Source organism: Ornithorhynchus anatinus, chromosome 13 (genome assembly GCF_004115215.2).
Source record: "Ornithorhynchus anatinus isolate Pmale09 chromosome 13, mOrnAna1.pri.v4, whole genome shotgun sequence".
NCBI classification, from domain to species: domain Eukaryota; kingdom Metazoa; phylum Chordata; class Mammalia; order Monotremata; family Ornithorhynchidae; genus Ornithorhynchus; species Ornithorhynchus anatinus.
In genome coordinates this window covers 38,006,742-38,026,139 of record NC_041740.1, presented here as the reverse complement: position 1 = coordinate 38,026,139, position 19,398 = coordinate 38,006,742, and the positions used below count along the sequence as shown (strand labels likewise).

At 66.8% G+C, this 19,398-nt stretch overlaps 2 protein-coding genes across 2 annotated transcripts; both read left to right on the top strand.

Moving 5' to 3' along the window:
• The first annotated feature begins 2,615 nt into the window (after positions 1 to 2,615).
• Positions 2,616 to 6,856, top strand: SALL2 (spalt like transcription factor 2). Its single transcript, XM_029077388.2, is given in 5 exon segments — positions 2,616 to 2,767; positions 3,028 to 3,768; positions 3,771 to 4,835; positions 4,923 to 6,148; positions 6,482 to 6,856. Coding segments are annotated over 5 exon segments (3,477 nt in total). The 5' UTR covers positions 2,616 to 2,697.
• Positions 6,857 to 13,521: 6,665 nt separating this feature from the next.
• Positions 13,522 to 19,097, top strand: METTL3 (methyltransferase like 3). The gene is made up of 11 exons (XM_029077225.2): positions 13,522 to 13,725; positions 16,363 to 16,559; positions 16,656 to 17,060; positions 17,149 to 17,324; positions 17,429 to 17,645; positions 17,744 to 17,931; positions 18,013 to 18,051; positions 18,165 to 18,273; positions 18,355 to 18,420; positions 18,495 to 18,607; positions 18,853 to 19,097. The coding sequence occupies exons 1-11, from the start codon at positions 13,626 to 13,628 to the stop codon at positions 18,962 to 18,964; spliced, it is 1,722 nt and encodes a 573-aa protein (XP_028933058.1). The 5' UTR covers positions 13,522 to 13,625; the 3' UTR covers positions 18,965 to 19,097.
• Positions 19,098 to 19,398: the final 301 nt, after the last annotated feature.

Genomic DNA, 19,398 nt, shown 5'->3' with positions numbered 1-19,398 from the left:
CACTGTTGATTCTTGAGGAGGGGGGAAACGCGAACCGAGCTTTTTTCAGAAAAAGGATCCAGGCGGCAGAGTAAAGTATGTCCCAGTTGGGCCCGGGACTGTTTCTGATCTGATTATCCTGATCTACCCACTGGTGCTTGGCCCAAAGCAAGTGCCTAATGATTACTATCATTATTATTATTATTATTTTTCTTTAGCCACTTGTGCTGAGCTACTTTACTACAAGGAGCCCGTATGTCTGCCTTAGACCCGCTCAAACGTTTATCGGGCAACCACAGGTAATGGAGTCCATGTGAGAGGTGGAGCTCAGCCCAGATCTGCGTTCTCCTGCCTTGCAGAAAACCCCAACCACCCAAATGACCCTCTGATCGCCCCCAGGGTCACCATGAGAAGTAGCTTGGCCTCACGGAAAGGGCACAAGACTGGGAGCCGGCGGAGCTGAGTTCTAATCCCGGCTCTGCCACTTGCCCGTTAATGTGACCTTGAGCAGGTCACTTAACTTCACTGCGCCTCAGTTTTCTCATCCATAAAATAGGGATTAAATTCCAGTCTCCCTCTCCCTTAGACCGTGAGCCCCGGAGGGACGGGGAATCTGTCCGATTTGATCATCCTGTACCTATCACGGTGTTTGTTGCACAGTAAGTGCTTAACGAACGTTATTATTAATCAATCGTATTTATTGAACTTACCGTGCGCAGAGTCCCGTACTAGACGCTGGGGAGAGTACAATATAACGGAGCCGGTAGACACGTTCCCTGCCCACGGCGATCTTACAGTCTAGGCGGGGGACTATTATTATTATCATCGTAATCATTACTATCATTTAGTAGTAATGGTAATAAGTTGAATTACTAGTCATAGTAATAGTGAGAAGCAGCGTGGCTTAGTGGAAAGAGCATGGGCTTGGGAGTCAGATAATAATAATAATAATGTCGGTATTTGTTAAGCGCTTACTATGTGCAGAGCACTGTTCTAAGCGCTGGGGGAGATACAGGTTAATCAGGTTGTCCCACGCGGGGCTCACAATCTTAATCCCCCTTTTACCGATGAGGTGACTGAGGCACGGAGAAATGAAGTGGCTCGCCCAAGGTCACACGGCAGACAAGTGGCGGAGCCGGGATTAGAATTCGTGTCGTCTGACGAGAAAGAGCCCGGGCTTGGGAGTCAGAGGTCACGGGTTCGAATCCCAGCTCCGCCACTTGTCGGCTGCGTGACCGTGGGCGAGTCACTTCACTTCTCTGTGCCTCGGTTACCTCATCTGTAAAATGGGGATTAACCCAATCACCTCGTAACCGCCCTAGCGCTTAGAAGAGAGCTTGGAAGAGCGTAAGTGTTTAACAAACCTCATCGTGATAACAGTGATAGTAACAGGTGCCCACAATCACTTCCTTCCCTACTGGCCTCCCTCCCGGACCAGGCGCAGGAGCGGGACTGGGTGGAAGGGTGGTCACGACGACGACGACGACGACGACGCCATCTGTTAAGCGGTCACTTTATGTCAAGCTCCGTTCTAAGGGCCGAGGTGGATTCCGGCTAATCGGGTCGGACGTGATCCCCGTCCCCCACGGCGCTCACAGTCCGAGGAGGTGGGAGAACGGGAGGAAAGGACGCAAGACAGAAGAAAGAGAGAAAGGAGAAAAGAGGAGGGCGGGAGAGGCCAGGGGCCACGGCCTGGGCCCTGAAAACCCCCTCCTCCAGCCGGGCCGGTGCCTCCCCAGAGAGGGGGAAAAGAAGGGGTGAAACTTCTGGCCGGGATGACCCCTTTCCTCGGGGTGATCGGAGACGGAGCCCTTCCTGGGGGGCTCGACCCCATCCCGGGGGGAAAACCCACTCCCGCCCTACGGCCGCTCCCCGGGGCTGAAGCTAAGGCCCGCCGCCCGCCGCCACTCCCAGCAGCTCCCCCGGGCCTTCCAGGGCCAGGAAAATTCATTCGATAGTATTTATTGAGCGCTTACTATGTGCAGAGCACCGTACTGAGCGGTCGGAGTGGACAAATGGGCAACAGATAGAGACAGTCCCTGCCCTTTGACGGGTTTACGGTCTAATCCCTGGGGCCCGGCGGGGTGGAAAAGGCCTGTCTGGGGACTGACCCCCGGACCCCCACCCTCTGCCCTCCTCTCCATCATTCATTCATTCGATCGTCTTTATCGAGCGCTCACTGCGTACCAGGCGCTCGGAAAGTACAACGCGGCAATCGAGGGAGACGGTCCCCGCCCTCAACGGGCTTACGGTCTAGAGGGGGGGCGACCGGACAGCAAAACCAGTAGACGGGCATCAAGAGCAGTAAACAGAATCATGACGACGATGATGAAGATGAGGGGATCCGTCAAGCGCTTATCGGGTGCCAAGGCCAGGGGTCTCTTCCTGAGAGCGGCGGGGGCCGGCCCCTCGCCCGCAGGGATCCCCGCCCCAGCCTCCCGGCCCACCTGCCCCCCCCACCCCCCACCCCGGGCGGCCCCCCTCTCCCCCTGCATCCCTCCTCCCTCTCCAGCAGCTCCTCCTCCTCCTGCTGCTGCCGCTGCTGCTGCCGGGCCCCGCCTCTCTCCATCTCTGCAGTGGGAGGTGGCGGGGCCGGGGCCGGGGCCGGGGCCGGGGGCCGGGCCGGGGGCCGGGGCCGGGTCCGGGTGCAGAGGCTGCGGCAGCCGGCGGCGCGGCGCCCCCCGCCCCTCGCCCCCCGGCTCCCCTTTGTTCGTCCCCATGGCGCACGAGGCCGGGCAGCGGGCCGGGCCCGGGGGCGTCGGCGGGGAGCCCCAGGCCCAGCTCGGAGGTGCGGTAGGAGGGGGTCGGGGGCAGGGAGGGGGCAGGGAGGGGGCCGGGGGCGAGGGAGGGGCGGGCCCCCCCCCCCCCCAGGACCGGCGCCGCATCGCCGGGGGAGCCGCCCCCCCGCGACATCCTCAGCCGGGGAGGCGAGGGGGGCTGGTCGCGCCCCCCGGGGACCCGGCTCGCCCGAGGCCGGGGTGTCCTCCGACGGCCTCCCCCCCCCCCCCCCCGTCCCAGCCCCCTCCATCCCTCCCTCTCCTCTCTCAGGGGACACCGGCGACGAGGATCCCCCCCAGGTGTGCGTCAAGTGCTGCGCCCAGTTCGGCGACCCCACGGAGTTGCAGGCCCACCGGGACGGCTGTGGCCCCGAGGCCCCCGGGCCGGCCATCCCGGGGCCCCAGGAGCGCCCCGACTCCTCCGCGGGCCCGGGGCCGGCCGCCGCGGCCTCGTCGTCGTCGTCGTCCGCCCCCTCGGAAGCCCGGCCCGACAGCCGGGACGGCCCCCAGGTCATGGAGACGGAGCACGGCGGCCCCCCGGGTCCCCCGGGTCCCCCGGACGGCCGCCGGGCCCCGGAGCGGGGGACGGAGGAGCCCCCCGAGCGCTTCCTCGTCGCCGCCACGGCGGCCGCCGGCGGAGGCGGGGGGCCCGTCCCGGCCAGCCCCAAGCTGGGGGCCACCCCGCTGGCCCCCGAGTCGGCCCCGGCTCCGCCGCCGCCGCCGCCGCCGCCCGGCCCGGCCGGGCCCCACCTGAACATCCCCCTGATCCTGGAGGAGCTGAGGGTCCTGCAGCAGCGGCAGATCCACCAGATGCAGATGACCGAGCAGATCTGCCGCCAGGTCCTCCTGCTGGGCTCCCTGGGCCAGGCCGGCGGGCCGGCCGCCGCCGCCGGCCCCTGCGACCTGCCCCGGACCCAGCCCGTCGCCGCCGCCCCGGCCAGGCCCCCGCTGCCCGTCTTCGGCCCCGCCAAGCCGGGCCAGGCGGGCAAGGCCGCGGCGGCCCCCGCGGCCGCCCCGGGGCCGCCGCCGGGGCCGAGGCCCCCAAGCCCGCCTTCTTCCACCTCTACCACCCCCTGGGGGGCCCGCACCCCTTCGCCGGCGGCGCCGGCCGCGGCCCCAAGCCCGCCGGGGGCCCCTCGGCGGCCTCGGCCGGCGGCGCGGACCAGCCGCCGGCCTCCCCGCACCTGGCCTTCCCCGGCGGCGCGGGGCTGCCGGCCGGCCAGTGCCCGGGCCGGGGCCCGGAGGCGGCGGCCGCCCCGGGCCTGCTGAAGCCCAAGAACGGCGGCGGGGAGCCGGCGTTCGGCGAGCCGGGGGGCCCGCCGGAGAAGCCCGGGGGCCGGCACAAGTGCCGCTTCTGCGCCAAGGTGTTCGGCAGCGACAGCGCCCTGCAGATCCACCTGCGGTCCCACACGGGCGAGCGGCCCTACAAGTGCAACGTCTGCGGCAACCGCTTCACCACCCGGGGCAACCTCAAGGTGCACTTCCACCGGCACCGCGAGAAGTACCCGCACGTGCAGATGAACCCGCACCCGGTGCCCGAGCACCTGGACTACGTCATCACGGGCAGCGGGCTCCCCTACGGCATGTCCGTGCCCCTGGAGAAGGCCGAGGAGGAGGCCGCGGCCGGGGCCGGCGGGGACCGCAAGCCCCTGGCCGCCGCGCTCAGCGCCACCGAGAGCCTGACCCTGCTGTCCGCGGGCGCCGGCGGCCCCGCGGGCCCCGGCCTGCCCGCCTTCAACAAGCTGGTGCTCGTCAAGGCCGTGGAGCCCCGGAGCAAGGCGGACGAGAACACCCCGCCGGGCGGCGACGGGGCGGCCGGGGCCGGCCCGGGGGCCGAGGCCGGGGGCGTCTCCGCCTCCGCCGCCGCCCGGGTGCAGCTCAGTAAGCTGGTCACCTCCCTGCCCAGCTGGGCCCTGCTGACCAACCACTTCAAGGCGGCGGGGGCGGGCGGCTTCCCCTTCCCCTACGTCCTGGAGCCCCTGGGGGTCTCGCCGTCCGAGACGTCCAAGCTGCAGCAGCTGGTGGAGAAGATCGACCGGCAAGGGGGCGCGGGCGCGGCCCCCGTCGGGCCCGGGGCCCTCCCGGCCCCCTCGGCCGCCGCCGCCGCCGCCGCCGCCGCCGGGTCCTCCTCCTCCTCTTCCTCCTCCTCCTCCTCCTCCTCCTCCGCGTCCTCCGCCTCCGCCTCCCCGTCCCCCGCCGCCGGCTCCGGCCCCAACCAGTGCGTCATCTGCCTCCGCGTGCTGAGCTGCCCGCGGGCCCTGCGCCTCCACTACGGCCAACACGGCGGGGAGCGGCCCTTCAAGTGCAAGGTCTGCGGCCGCGCCTTCTCCACCCGCGGCAACCTGCGCGCCCACTTCGTGGGCCACAAGGCCAGCCCCGCCGCCCGCGTCCAGAACTCCTGCCCCATCTGCCAGAAGAAGTTCACCAACGCCGTGACCCTGCAGCAGCACGTGCACATGCACCTGGGGGGGCAGATCCCCAACGGGGGCGCCGTGCTCCCCGAGGGCGGGGGCGCCCCCGGGGAGAGCGGCCCGGAGCCGCCGGCCGCCCCCGCCGCGGGGGACCGCCCGCCCCGGCCCCGGCCCCGGCCCCCGCCCGCCGGGGAGGACCCGTCCGAGGACGAGGACGCGGAGGAAGAGGACGGGGAGGAGGAGGACGAGGAGGAGGAGGAGGAAGGGGAGGAGGAGGAGGACGGGGAGGAGGAGGAGGAGGCCACCGACGAGGACTCGCTGGCGGGGGCCGGTTCCGAGAGCGGGGGCGAGAAGCCCGCCTCGGGGCGGGAGGATTCGGAAGGCGCGTCCGGGCCCGAGGACGAGGCCGGGGCCCGGAAGGAGGCCGACCGGGGCGCCCGGGGGCCCGAGCGCCCGCCCCCGCCCCCGCCGGGGACCCCGGAGGCGCCGCGGCCCACGGAGGAGGAAGGCCGCCGGCCGGCGGGAGCGGGGGACCGGGGGGACCGGGAGGCCCGGGCCGGGGGGAGCGGCAGCCCGGCGCCCGCGCCCTGCCCGGACGGGGAGGGGGCCGAGGGGCCGGGGCTGCCCGAGGCCCGGAGGAAGGAGGTCGCGGAGCCCGGGGCGGGCGGCGGCAGGAGGCCCTGCGGGGTCTGCGGCCGGGCCTTCCCCAGCCAGCCCGCCCTGGAAGAACACCACCGGACCCACGCCAAGGAGGGGGCTCCCTCGGCCTGCGGCGTCTGCAAGCAGAGCTTCCCCGAGCGGGCCGCCCTCAAGAAGCACGTGCTGCTGGCACATCAACAGGTACCGCCCTTTGCCCTCCATCACCCCGCGAGGGGAGCCCCCGCCCCGCCGGCCCCCGGCCCCCTGCCCGCGCTCTGCCCGCCGCCGCCGCCGCCCACCCCCCCGCGGCCCCCGCCCTTCCCTCAGGATGGCGACTCCGCCGTCCCCTGAGACCCTCGGGCGAGCCCGGCGCCCTTTGACCCCAGGAACGGGGGCTGGAGAGAGAGGCCCCCCCCGGAGTCACGCCCCCCCCCCCCCCACTGGCACCCTCCCCCGCCCCCCGTGGGCCAGGACCCCGGGATGAGCCGGGACGCTTCGTCCCCTCTCTCTCTCTCTCTCCTTCTCTCTCGCTCTCTCCCTCCGCCCCCCGACCGGCCCCGGCCCCGTGGAACCTCCAATGCCTGAGGACCGCCCCCCCTCCCCCGCCGCCCCGAACTCCCCGGGGGTGACCCTCTGTCCCCGTCCTTCTCTCCCTCTCCCTTTCCTTCCCGGCAGGTGCACCTGAGCACCCATGTCTGGACTTGCAGCCCCGCCCTCGGGGGCCAGCGTCTGTCCCCGGAGGGCCAGGTCCCCCTCCTCTCCGGGGGCCCGGCCAAGCCGCAGGACTTCCCGCCCCGGGATGTCCCCGCTCGGCCGGCCGGGGCGGGTCCCCTGTCTTTCTGGAACCAATACACGGCCTTCCTGTCCGGGGACCCGGCCCCCAAGCCCCGCGGCTCCGTCCCGGGGCCGGCCCCCGTCTCGCCCGCCCTCTTCGGCCTCGATGCCGGGAAGGCCCCCCCCGCGGGGGGACGGGGCGAGGCCCGGGGGCAGGCCGAACACCCCGCGCTCTGTCCCGCCGCCCCCCGGGACCCCGCCCCGGGAGGGAAGTAGCCGGCCGATCCCCCCCGGGCCGGCGCCCGCGGCCGGGGCCCCCCCGGGGACGCCGGAGGGGCCCGGTGAGGGGAGCCCTATCTGGGAAACGGGACCCTTCTCGAAGCCCCCGCCCCCCCTCCACCCCCAGAGCGTCCCCTGAACACTAGGGAACCGAGAGCGTCTTCAACCCCATCTGCTCCCCCCACCCACTGTCACCTCCCGCGGGGAGCGAGGTCTGCGTGCGGCGGGGGTGGGAGGGGAGGTTGTTCTCTCCCGAAGGGGCCACCGAGGCCATCAGAGAGAGAGGCGGGCGGACACGGAGCCATCCCGTTAACGGCTCGGGCCCGTCGGGCTGCCGGGGACTCGAGGGCCGATGGGGGCGGAGGTTGAGGAAGAGGAAGGCGAAGACAGTGCTCCGGGACCTGAGCCGCCTCCCCACCCACATCCCCTAGACTCCCCCAAACTCCCTCTCCCCCTCTCTGAATCCTGAGGGGGCCCCCCCGGCCCTCCCCCCCGTGACGGGGCGTAGTATGTACTCTTAACGTAGGATCAGACGGAGACGGGGCTGCGGGGGAGAAGCGGGGAGCGTGGATCCCGCCAGCAACCAGTCAGCCGTGTCTCCTCTCTAGCCGTAGGCTCCAGTGCCGCCTAACGTAGTGAACGTGCAGGGCAGAGAAAAGGGGGGCGGTCCTTGTGTCTTCCCCGCTGTCATTAAAGTGTTCTGACCCCGCGCCCGTGTCTTCTGCCTCGTCCTTGCCGTCCCCCGACCCGTCCGCTCGGGCCCGAGAGGGGTCCTGACACGCCCGGCCGCCCTCCGCAACCCCTGGAGTGGGCGTGAGTGGGCCCAGGGCTTTCCCACGAGACCGACGCACCGCCCCCGGCGCTCTTCATCCGTCCACCGTCGCCCCCACCCCCGTGGGCTCTTTCTCCTCCCCGCCCTCTTCCACGAGGCCAGTGCCTCTCGCCCCGTTCGCCCGCGAGGAAAGACCGACCACCTCCGCGCCCCCGAGGCCCAGAGATCCGGCGGGAAAGGGAAACGCCTGAGATGAAGTCAGTCCCTCTGGCGAGGCCGGACGAGCCCCGCGGAAGGAGGAACCGACCGGCGTCCGGTCAGAGGTTCGGACGAGAAGGCCCGACTGGGGCTGGAGGAAGCCGGAACGGCAGCGCTCGGCCGCTCTCCTCCCGGAAACCCATGGTGCGGATTCCAACGGGGGGCCTCCACTGGGACCTCGGGGTCCCGCTTCCCAGTTAGAAGAACTACTAACCCCACTCTAGATCAAATGTGGCCGCAGCGAATGTGGATTTATTCCAGGTGGCCCCGGGAGAGGGGCAGGATTTACCTCTTTGAACGTGGCGGACGCCTGGGAAGGGGGCCGGGAGCCCCGGGAGTGGGAGCGAGGTGGGGAGGCGGGACACGGGAGGTTGGAGAAGTGGCTCCTGTCTCTTTAATTCCTGGAAAAAAGCTTGGGTCAATCTCTTGTTCTTTCCCCCGTTCAGACTCTCAGGGAGAGAGGAAGAGGAGGAGGAGGGTCACCCCTCTTCCCCCCCACTCTCCACCACCTCCATTGGTTACAGATAATGCTATTGAACTAATTAGACTTGATTCGCCCTCTGTTTAGATGCCAGCTCTCATAATGGTAACAGATGTTCGTGAGGCTTTTGGTGATGGGTATTTCCTTAAGGCCCTCCAGCCCTAATCCCCCTAAAGCTTTCTATTCCTGCCTTTCCCCCTCCCGCGTAACCCCCGCACCTTCCCAAAGCCAGCCTGCTTTCCTCATCTGTCTCCCAATTCATCCCCCATTCCAATTCTTCCTAGATTTCCCCTCCTCCTTCCCCTTCTCATCTTCCCTTTCATTTTTCCCTCGACGCTAGTACTCTGCGCACAGTAAGCACCTTATAAATATCATCGATAGGTCGATTCCCGCCTTTCCCCGGTGCCCTGAATCCGCGGCCCTCTGGAGCGAAGGGCACCGCTTTAACTCCTGGGAATCGGGGATCCCAGGTGCAGACGGAAATCCCGCCCGGCTCGATCGGATCCCGATGGAGAGGAGACCTCTGGATGCCGGGCGTCGAGGCAGAATCATCCGGGTGGCCGCCGGCACAGCGACGCAAAATACAAAGCCCGCACCCGAACACACACACTCGGGCCAAACTCCAAGAGGTTGTGGGTGTCCAAGAGGCTTCCGGGAATCACGGTCCCAGTGCCAGCTGGAGCCTAACTCGGCGGTCCACGGTTCGAACTGGGCCTGACGCCGGCGCAAATCTCTGGAAAAGCCTCTCGCTACCCTTGCGCTCCGTCCGCGCCGGTCCCGCGATTCCCCTCGGCCCGTCTGGGTTGCAACGCCTGCTGAGCTCTCCGGAGAGAGATGCCTTCTGCGATACGGAAGCCGAGATGGAGGCAGATGGAAATGGGGAGGGATGCTACGTTTGACGGTAGATGACCCGGAGCGGGTCGGGAACTCAGCTGCGCGCGTCCCCTTTCCCCCCGCCCACCTTTGGTGGTCCCGCTCGGTGTTCGAGACGGTGGCAGCCGAAGTCGCGAGGAGCTAAGCCCCCACGACCCTGCAGGGGCCAAATTATCTGGGGCAATAGAGAGCCGGGGAGATGTTCCTCCGCTCCCACCCTCCGTGCCCTGGGGATCCGGACGGAGGAGTCGTTCCACCGCCCCCGCCCTCTGTGCCAAGGGGCTCCATCCTATCTCCACCCCGCTGCCATTTTGGCCCTTCTGCGTCGCCCGAGAACTCGGTCACCCCCTGACCCAGCCCGGCCCCACTTCGGTACCTATCTTCCCATCTTATAATTTATTCTAGTGTCTGTTTACCCCCACCAGATGGTGAACTCCTTGAGGGCAGGGACCACGTTTACTAACTCTACTGAACTCTCTCGAGCTCTTAGACCGGTCGGGGCTCGGTAGATGCTATTCCTTGATTCCTTGGAGGCCCCGTGTTGCTTCCCGCCTTGAGACTTTGAGCCCCGCGGGGGACAGGGACGGTGTCCAACCCCATTGGCTTGTATCCACCCCAGTGCTTAGTACAGCGCCCGGCACATAGTAAGCGCTTAACAAATACCATCATCATTATTAGTAGTAGTACCTCATGAAGCTATCCATTCTCCTTCCTCTATTGCCTCAACCTCTGTCCTAGGCCAGGCTCTAACCACGTCGATTCCCTACATCTCTGCCAACATCTCCTCGCCAGAGAAGCAGCGTGGCCTAGTGGACAAAGCACGGGGCTGGGAATCGGAAGGACCCGGGTTCTAATCCCCGCTCTGCCACTTTTGTCTGCTGCGAGACCTCGGGCAGACCTCCGAGCTTCTCTGTGCCTCGGCCACCTCATCGGTAAAATGGGGACTGAGACTGTGAGCCCCCATGTGGGACGGGGACCGGGCCCAACCCGATCTGCGTGTCTCCACCCCGGCGCTTTGTACAATGTCTGGCACGTAGTAATTGCTCAACAAATACCCCAGATGTTATTATTATTAGTCCCCCTTCCTCAAGCTAGTCCCCGAATTAGCAAGAAACGCACCGAAAAGCGTCACATCGGTCACTCCCGCTCCCTAGGACCCGGGCATTCTGAAGCACTCAGTACAGTAATCTGCACACAATAAGCGCTCAATAAATATAATTGAATTAACTGAATGAAGCGGATGGGTGGGCCTCTGCTCTGATGTGGTTTACCTGTCTGGGTTATTTGGGCTTTTCGTCCACATGAGCGTGCTTAAATGGGTGTTATTCGTGTGTTCCCCGTATTTGTGAGAGCTCCGTGAAAGCGGGGACCCTAATGCATTCTCTCTCGGACCACGGGGCTTGGCACACGGTAGGTGTTCAACTCGGGCTCCGGACTGACTAGAATGGCCAACGAGGGCAGTTTAAATGAAAAAACCAGTCACTGAGACGCACGCGACGTCACACCCGCTACGCCGCCGCCGCGTGACGAGATGACATCGCCCGGCTGCTACCGCGGAAGTCCTCTCAGGTCGGCCCGAATCTGGAGAGTTTCTCCGGGGTGCCCTCACCTTTCCAGTTGCTCCGGGGCCCTTGCATTCCCCCCTTGGCTTCGGACGAAGTCCGATGTGATCCCGGACGACCGGTCAGCCTGTGGTCGGCTGACTTCCCTCTCTCTAGGGCTCACCCTCTCGCCAGGTTCTCCCGTCCCATCTGACGTCCCAGACTCAGCCACGGAAGCTGGCCCTGGTCACGAAGGCCAAACAAATGCCCGTCCGCATCCAAAGGAGTGACCCGGAATAGAAGATGGTGTGGGGTAGGGTGACCGGGCCTCACGTCCCAGAGGAGGCCCGGCGTCAGGATCCCCAGCTGGGAAAGCGGAGGAACCCGTCCGCTGGCCGTAGCGTCCCGGCTGCTCTCTGAGCCGAGCTTTACGTGGTCTGGCTTCGACGGGTCGGGACGAAATTCTGGTGGCTGGGAGTGACCAGTCCATTTTAACAGGTTTAACGTCCAAGCAGCGTGGCTCGGTGGAAAGAGCCCGGGCTTGGGAGTCGGGGGTCATGGGTTCGAATCCCGACCCCGCCCCTTGTCAGCTGTGTGACCGTGGGCAAGTCACTTCACTTCTCTGTGCCTCAGTTCCCTCATCTGTAAAAGGGGGATGAAGACTGGGAGCCTCACGTGGGAATGACGACCTCATTCCCCTGTATCTCCCCCAGCGCTTAGAACAGTGCTCTGCACGTAGTAAGCGCTTAACAAATACCAACATTATGATAGTGAAGCAGTGTGGCTCAGTGGCTTGGGAGTCAGAGGTCCTGGGTTCTAATCCCAGTTCCATCGCTTGCCAGCTGTGTGACTTTGGGCAAGTCACTTAACTTCTCTGTGCCTCAGTTACCGCATCTGTCAAATGGGGATTAAAACTGTGAGCCCCACGTGGGACAACCTGATCACCTTGTCTCCCCCCAGCGCTTAGAACAGTGCTCTGCACATAGTAAGCGCTTAACAAATGCCAACCAACAAACAAACAAAACAGGTTCCCCCTACAAGCAACTGTCCCCCTCTAGGGTAGATTGTCCCTCCACCCTGCTCCCTCTTCCCCCTAGATCGGTCCCGGTTCCGCCACGCATCTGCTGTGTGACCTTGGGCAGTCACTTCACTTCTCTGAGCCTCAGTTCCCTTATCTGCAAAATGGGGTTTCCTATCTGTTCTCCCTCTTACTTAGAACGTGAGCCCCATGTGGGACCTGCTTATCTTCTAACCCAGCATTTAATACGGTATTTGACACACAGTAAGCACTTAATACTATTATTATTATCATCATCACTACTACGATTATCAGTCCCCTAGACTGCCGGGTCGGTGGAAGAAATAAAAATGGACAATTCCAAGCCCCCTGCCTGATTTTATACCACGCAATACAGTTTTCAGCCGGCCCAGGCCCCGTCCGGAACTGGATTTGGTATTTAGGTTGGTATTCTTAGTTCAGCATCAAGACTCCTTCTGTCGAAACTCCCGCCAAAAGGTTCGGCGTCTCGGCTGCCACGCTAGAGTTATGGTCCCGGGAGGGGGGCACGGTGGCCGTGGAGTAAAGACGGGGTGAGAGGGACTCAGGGGTCCCCCCAGGGAATCGGTTTCGGATCCCGTAAAATCGGCGTTCTCACGCAAAATGGTCCGTGATGCCAACCATTAACCTGCGTGACTGGCGAGAACCGTGCGATGACGTGGCGCCCGCTACCAAGTCATCTGCAGGGGCCTGAGAAGCATTCGTTCGATCAATCGTATTTATTGAGCGCTTACAATGTGCAGAGCAGTGTACTAAGCGCCTGGAATGTACAAATCAGCAACAGATACGGTCCCTGCCCACTGACGGGCTTACGGTCTAAGCACTGGGGCCTAGTGGAGAGAACATGGGCCTGGGAGTCAGAAGGACCTGGGTTCTAATCCCAGCTTTGCTACTTGACTGCTGTGTGACCTTGGGCAAGTCGCTTAACCTCTCCGTGCCTCAGTTCCCTCGTCTGTAAAACGGGAACCCCCCCCCCCCCCCCCGACGCGGGACATGGACTGGGTCCAACCCGATTTGTTTATATCCACCCCGGCGCTTCGTACAGTGCCTGGCACGTAGTATTTAACAAATACCACTATTACTGCTATTCTCCTTATTATTTTAAGGGCATTGGTGCCGGCCCTAAGTAGAGCAGCCGCGTGGCTCGGTGGAAAGAGCCCGGGCTTGGGAGTCGGAGGTCACGGGTTCAGATCCCGACTCGGCCTTTGGTCGGCTGTGTGACTTCGGGCAAGTCACTTCACTTCTCCGTGCCTCAGTTCCCTCCTCTGGAAAATGGGGATGAAGACTGGGAGCCCCACGTGGGACAACCCGACGACCTTGTATCCTCCCCAGCGCTTAGAACAGAGCTTGGCACACAGGAAGCGCTTAACGAATGCCCTCGTTACTATTATCAATGGCAGGCACAAGGGGCTGCTTACTGGAGCTACTGGATAAATCAGCAGGAGTTAAAAACGGTCCCCGCATTCGACTTAAAAAGGTGTCTTTCCGAGGGCAGAAAGGACGACGGTCCAACATGGCCGCGTAGGAAACAGCAGTCAACATGGCGGCCCGGGGCCAGACAACAACATGGCGGCCCCGGCTTCCCCGCGCCCGGGAGAAAGATGGCCGCCCCCGCCCGCGACCAACATGGCGGCCGCCTCCGCCTCAAGGTCAGGGCGGAACCGGAAGTGGCGTGGCCTCCGCTCCCCGGCCCCCCGCCGAGTCCCCTCGGCTTGGGTTCCGAGGCTCCGCGTGGGATCGCCGGCGGTCGAAGTCCCGCCGCTTGGGCGGCCCGGGTGGCCAAGATGTCGGACACGTGGAGCTCCATCCAGGCCCACAAAAAGCAGCTGGACTCGCTGCGGGAGCGGCTGCAGAGGAGGCGGAAGCAGGACGGCGGCCACCTGGGTGAGGCGGCAGACCAGGTGGAGGGGCGGGGGGGCGGGGGGGAGGGGAGGGGAGGGGCGGGGGGGAGGGGAGGGGAGGGGGCTGGGCCGCGCCGCCAGGGCTTCTGGGAGCCTGGGGTCACGTGGGGAGGGGCGGCCCAGCACCCCCTGGCGGACACAGGGCAGCCTTGCACCTCCCCCCCCCCCCCCATAAAAACATTTATCGATAATAATAATAACGATGTTGGCATTTGTTAAGCGCTCACTCTGTGCAGAGCACTGTTCGAAGCGCTGGGGGAGAGACAGGGTCATCAGGTGGGCCCACGGGGGGGGGGGGCTCACAGTCAATCCCCATTTTCCAGATGAGGTCACTGAGGCCCAGAGAAGTGAAGCGACTCGCCCCCAGTCCCCCGGCTGCCAGGTGGCGGAGCCGGGATTCGAACCCGTGACCTCCGACTCCGCAGCCCGGGCTCTTTCCACCGAGCCACGCTGCTGCTTCTCAGTAACAATCACGGCATTTATTAAGCGCTCACTACGTGCCAGGCACGGGACTAGGCGCCGGGGTGGATGTTTTGTTCCCCGTCGGCTCTGCTGTCTGCCCTCCCCCGCTTAAAAACGGCGGTATTCGTTAAGCGCTTACTATGTGCAGAGCACTGTTCTAAGCGCTGGGGGAATACGAGGTGCTCAGGTTGTCCCACGTGGGGCTCACAGTCTTAATCCCCATTTTACAGATGAGGGAACTGAGGCACGGAGAAGTTAAGTGACTTGCCCAAAGTCACACAGCTGACAAGTGGTAGAGCCGGGGTTCGAACCCATGACCTCTGACTCAGTTTTAATCCCCATCTGACCGATGAGGTGACCGAGGCCCAGGGAAGTTCAGTGACTTGCCCGAAGTCACCCAGCTGGCCAGCGGCGGAGCCGGGATTAGAACCCACGACCTCTGACTCCCGAGCCCGCGCTCTTTCCACCGAGCCACGCTGCTTCCCCGACCGTTGAGACCGTGAGCCCGTCGTTGGGCAGGGACGGTCCCTCTCCGTGGCCCGATTGGCCATTCCAAGCCCCGAGTACGGTGCTGTAGGGAGCGCGGCGCTTAGAACGGCGCTCGGCACATAGGGAGCGCTTACCAAATACCAACACTTGTTATGACGATTACTTTCGAAGGAATGAATCCAAGCAGATTGGCTTGGACGCGGTCCCTGGCCCGCCTGAGTCGGCTCCCAGTCTCAATCCCCCACTTTACAGATGACGACGACGACGTTGGGATCGGTTAAGCGCCGACTGTGTGCCGAGCACTGTTCCAAGCGTTCGTTCACTCAGCGGTATTTATTGAGCGCTTACTGTGCGCAGAGCACTGTGGTGAGCGCCTGGAACGGACAACTGGGCGACGGAGAGGGACCATCCCTGCCCGGTGACGGGCCCACGGCGGGGAAGATGCAGGGTCGTCAGGTTGTGCCCCATAATAATAGTAATAAGGTTGGTGTCTAAGCGCTTACCGTGTGCAGAGCACCGTTCTAAGCGCCGGGGTAGACCCAGGGTCATCGGGTGGTCCCCCGTGAGGCTCCCGGGCCTCATCCCCGTTTGACAGATGAGGTGACCGAGGCCCAGTGAAGTGACTCGCCCACGGTCACCCGGCCGACGAGCGGCCCAGTCGGGATCCGAAGCCGTGACCTCCGACTCCCCAGCCCGGGCTCTTCCCCCCGAGCCACGCCGCTTCTGCGGGAGGGAACCGAGATGAGGGAACCGAGGCACGGCGAAGCGACCTGGCCAAAGGCGCGCGGCTCACGAGCGGCGGCGTGGGGATGAGAACTCACGGCCCGTGGCTCCCAGGTCCGTGCCCTTCCCGCTGAGGACGGAGGGGGAGGTCTAGTTGGCGTCTCCGTAAACGGGAAGCTCTTTGAGGGGAGGGATATCGTACGAGGAAGCAGGGAGGCTCAAGCGGGGAGAACGCCGTACGGCGAGCGCTCGGTGAAGACGACCGGACGGACGAACCCGGGCTTGACAGCGTCGTCGGTATTCTCGCCCTGGTGCTCGGTACAGCGTTCTACACAAACGCTCGATAAATCACCGTTGATTTTACTGAATCCCCTCCCTGGGGCTCCCCCCTGCTCAAGAGCCCGCAGGGGCCCGGGTGAGGGTGAGGGAACCCGGGCGAGGCCCGGCTCCGGTTGAGCACCCGCCGTGTGGAGGGCGCGCTGTGGCGCGGCTGGGGAGGGTTCGCTAGCCGGAGCAGCTCGGGGTCTCCCCGGAGCCGACGGCTGTCTCGGTTGCGGCCCCGACCCGCGCGCCGGCCGAGGGGCCGGAAGCAGAGGCGGTGGCCTTTGAGCGCCTGGGAACGGCCGCACCCCGAGGCTTTGGTAATGATGATTTCGGGATCCGTCCGGCGCTCGCTAAGAGCCGGGCGCCGGGGCGGATAGAAGATAACGGGGTCGGAGGCGGTCCCCGGCCCACCGAGGGCTCCCGGGCTCGATCCCCGCTTTTACAGATGGGGCGACCGAGGCACGGGGGAGTCGGGCGACGTGCCCCGGCTCGCGCGGTCCCCCCCGACTCCCGGGCCCAGGCCGCGCCGCTTCTAGCCGGGGGGGGGGGGGGGGGGGGGAGGGGGGAGACGGGGCCCCCGGAAGGCCCGCCGGGCCGGGCCTCACCCGGCGCCCCCCTGCAGACCCCCGGAACCCGGAGGCCGCCCTGTCCCCGGCCTTCCGCAGCGACAGCCCCGTGCCCGCGGCCCCCGCCCCCGCCTCCGGGACCTCCGACCTCGCCACGGACCCCGAGCTGGAGAAGAAGCTGCTGCACCACCTCTCCGACCTGGCCCTCGCCCTGCCCACCGACGCCGTGTCCATCCGCCTCGCCATCTCCACGGTAACCCCCCCTCGGCCGGGGCGGCTCCCCCCCCCTCCCCCCCCGGTCTCCCGGCTGACGGCGGGTCCTCGCCCCCCCCCCCCCCGCGCCCCGCAGCCCGACGCCCCGGCCACGCAGGACGGGGTGGAGAGCCTCCTGCAGAAGTTCGCCGCCCAGGAGCTGATCGAGGTGAAGCGGGGCCTCCTGCGGGACGACGCCCACCCCACGCTGGTGACCTACGCCGACCACTCCAAGCTCTCGGCCATGATGGGCGCCGTGGAGGAGAAGAAGGGGCCCGGGGACGGGGCGGGGCCGGGCCCGGGCCAGAAGCGGCGGGCGGAGCAGGACCCGGGCTCGGCGGCGGCCTCCGCCGGCTCCGCCGCCTCGGGCCCGTCCTCCCTGGCTTCGGAGCCGGCGCGGGAGCCCCCCAAGAAGTCCCGGAGGCCCGCGGCCTCCGACCTCGACCTGGAGATCGAGAGCCTCCTGAACCAGCAGTCCACCAAGGAGCAGCAGAGCAAGAAGGTGCGGGGCGGGGCGGCGCGGGGCGGGGCGGGGCGGGAGGCCCGGCGTCCCAACGCCCCCCGACCCCCCGGCTGCTCCGCGGGCCCAGGTGAGCCAGGAGATCCTGGAGCTGCTCAACACCACGACGGCCAAGGAGCAGTCCATAGTGGAGAAGTTCCGCTCGCGCGGCCGCGCCCAGGTGCAGGAGTTCTGCGACTACGGCACCAAGGAGGAGTGCATGAAGGCCAGCGACGCCGACCGGCCCTGCCGCAAGCTGCACTTCCGGTCTGGCCGGGGCGGGGCCGGGGCGGGGAGGGCCGGGGGGGGGCCGGGAGGCCGCGGGAGCCCGGGGGCAGCCCCGCCCTCCTCGCCCCCTCCCCGCCCGCCAGGCGCATCATCAACAAGCACACCGACGAGTCGCTGGGCGACTGCTCCTTCCTCAACACCTGCTTCCACATGGACACGTGCAAGTACGTCCACTACGAGATCGACGCCTGCGCGGACCCCGAGGCCCCCGGCGGCCTGGACCGCGCCCCCAGCCAGGAGCTGGCCCTCACCCAGGGCGTCGGGGGAGACCCCGGCGTGGACCGCCTCTTCCCGCCCCAGGTGCCGGGCTCGACCGGGGGCCGGGCGGGCGGCGGGCCGGGCCGGGGCGGGGCGGGCGGGGGGCCGGGGGGTGAGCGGCGGCCCCGTCTCCCCCCCAGTGGATCTGCTGCGACATCCGCTACCTGGACGTCAGCATCCTGGGGAAATTCGCCGTGGTGATGGCGGACCCGCCCTGGGACATCCACATGGAGCTGCCCTACGGGACCCTGACCGACGACGAGATGCGCAGACTCAACATCCCCGGGCTGCAGGACGACGGCTTCCTCTTCCTCTGGGTCACGGGCAGGTCGGGGCGCCCGGCCGGGGGGCCGGAGGGGCCGCGGGGTCCCGGGAAAACCGGCGGCGCTGACCCTCTCTCCCTCTGCAGGGCCATGGAGCTGGGCAGAGAATGTCTGAACCTCTGGGGGTGAGTAGGGGCCGGGCCCCGGGGGGTCCCGGCCGGGGCGGTCGGCGCTCCCCCCCCTCCCCCCCCACGCCCCGGGCCCCGCGGCGGGCACAGCCCCCTCCCTGCTCCCCCAGGTACGAGCGGGTGGACGAGATCATCTGGGTGAAGACCAACCAGCTGCAACGCATCATCCGGACCGGCCGCACGGGCCACTGGCTGAACCACGGCAAGGAGCACTGCCTGGTGAGCGGGCCCGGGGGGAGGGGAGGGGGCGGGCCGGGCCTCGGGCGCCGGGTGACGTGGTCTTCCCGTCTCTGGGCGCAGGTGGGCGTCAAAGGCAACCCCCAAGGCTTCAACCGCGGCCTGGACTGTGACGTGATCGTGGCCGAGGTGAGTCCCGTCTCCCCCTCCCGCGCGGGCCGGGGCCGGGGCCGGGGGAGGCAGCCACGGTCCCGTTCCCCTAGGTCCGCTCCACCAGCCACAAGCCGGACGAGATCTACGGCATGATCGAGAGGCTGTCGCCGGGGACCCGCAAGATCGAGCTCTTCGGCCGCCCCCATAACGTGCAGCCCAACTGGTGAGACCCCGCGGGCGGCGCGGAACGGCCGCGGGGGATCCGGCCGGGCGCCGCGACCCCCCCGCGGCCCTCCTCTCCCTCCGACCCACCTCCCCCGTGGCCTCCGCCCCCCTCGCCGGCCCCTCCCGTTGCGGCGGTCCCCCGGGCGCCCCGAGAAGTCCTTCCGGCTCGGAGTCGGGGCGCGGCAGAAACGGGACGCGGTCCGCGGCCTCCGAGCGCGGCGGCGCTCCCCTCTTCCCTCCCAGGATCACCCTCGGGAACCAGCTGGACGGGATCCACCTGCTCGACCCGGACGTGGTCGCCCAGTTCAAGCGGCGCTATCCCGACGGCATCATCTCCAAACCCAAGAACGTGTAGGGGGCCCGCCGCCCCCTCTCCGAGCCCACGGCCCGGCTCCCGGCCCGCCCGGGGCGCGGCCCCGCCGGTCGCCGGGTGGGAACCGGGGTCGCCGGCCAGCCGTCCGGCCCCGCATAAAAAATGCTACCCGCAACGAGGAGGGAGTGGAGTTTGTGCTTCGGCGGAGGGGGGGATGAGCGGTTCCGGGATCTGCCCCCCGCCCCGGGGGGGGGCGGGGGGAGGGGGGTGGTCTTCTTTTTTTTAAAATGGTACCCGTCGAGCGCTCACTCCGGGCCGGGCACCGTACTACGCACCGGGGTAGGTACGGGCTAATCAGGTCGGACGCTGTCGGTGGCGTATGGGGCTCCCGGTCTCAGTCCCCATTTCACAGACAGAGAAAAGAAGCGAGTTGCCCGGGGTCACCCGGCGGACGAGCGGCGGAGCTGAGATTAGAA

Bases quoted from the DNA above. Each gene is read 5' to 3' on its own strand.
- METTL3 (XM_029077225.2), top strand. From the start codon at position 13,626: ATGTCGGACACGTGGAGCTCCATCCAGGCCCACAAAAAGCAGCTGGAC. The intron at 13,726-16,362 runs GTGAGGCGGCAG...GCCCCCCTGCAG, and splicing joins GCAGGACGGCGGCCACCTGG to ACCCCCGGAACCCGGAGGCC. The intron at 17,061-17,148 runs GTGCGGGGCGGG...CCGCGGGCCCAG, and splicing joins AGGAGCAGCAGAGCAAGAAG to GTGAGCCAGGAGATCCTGGA.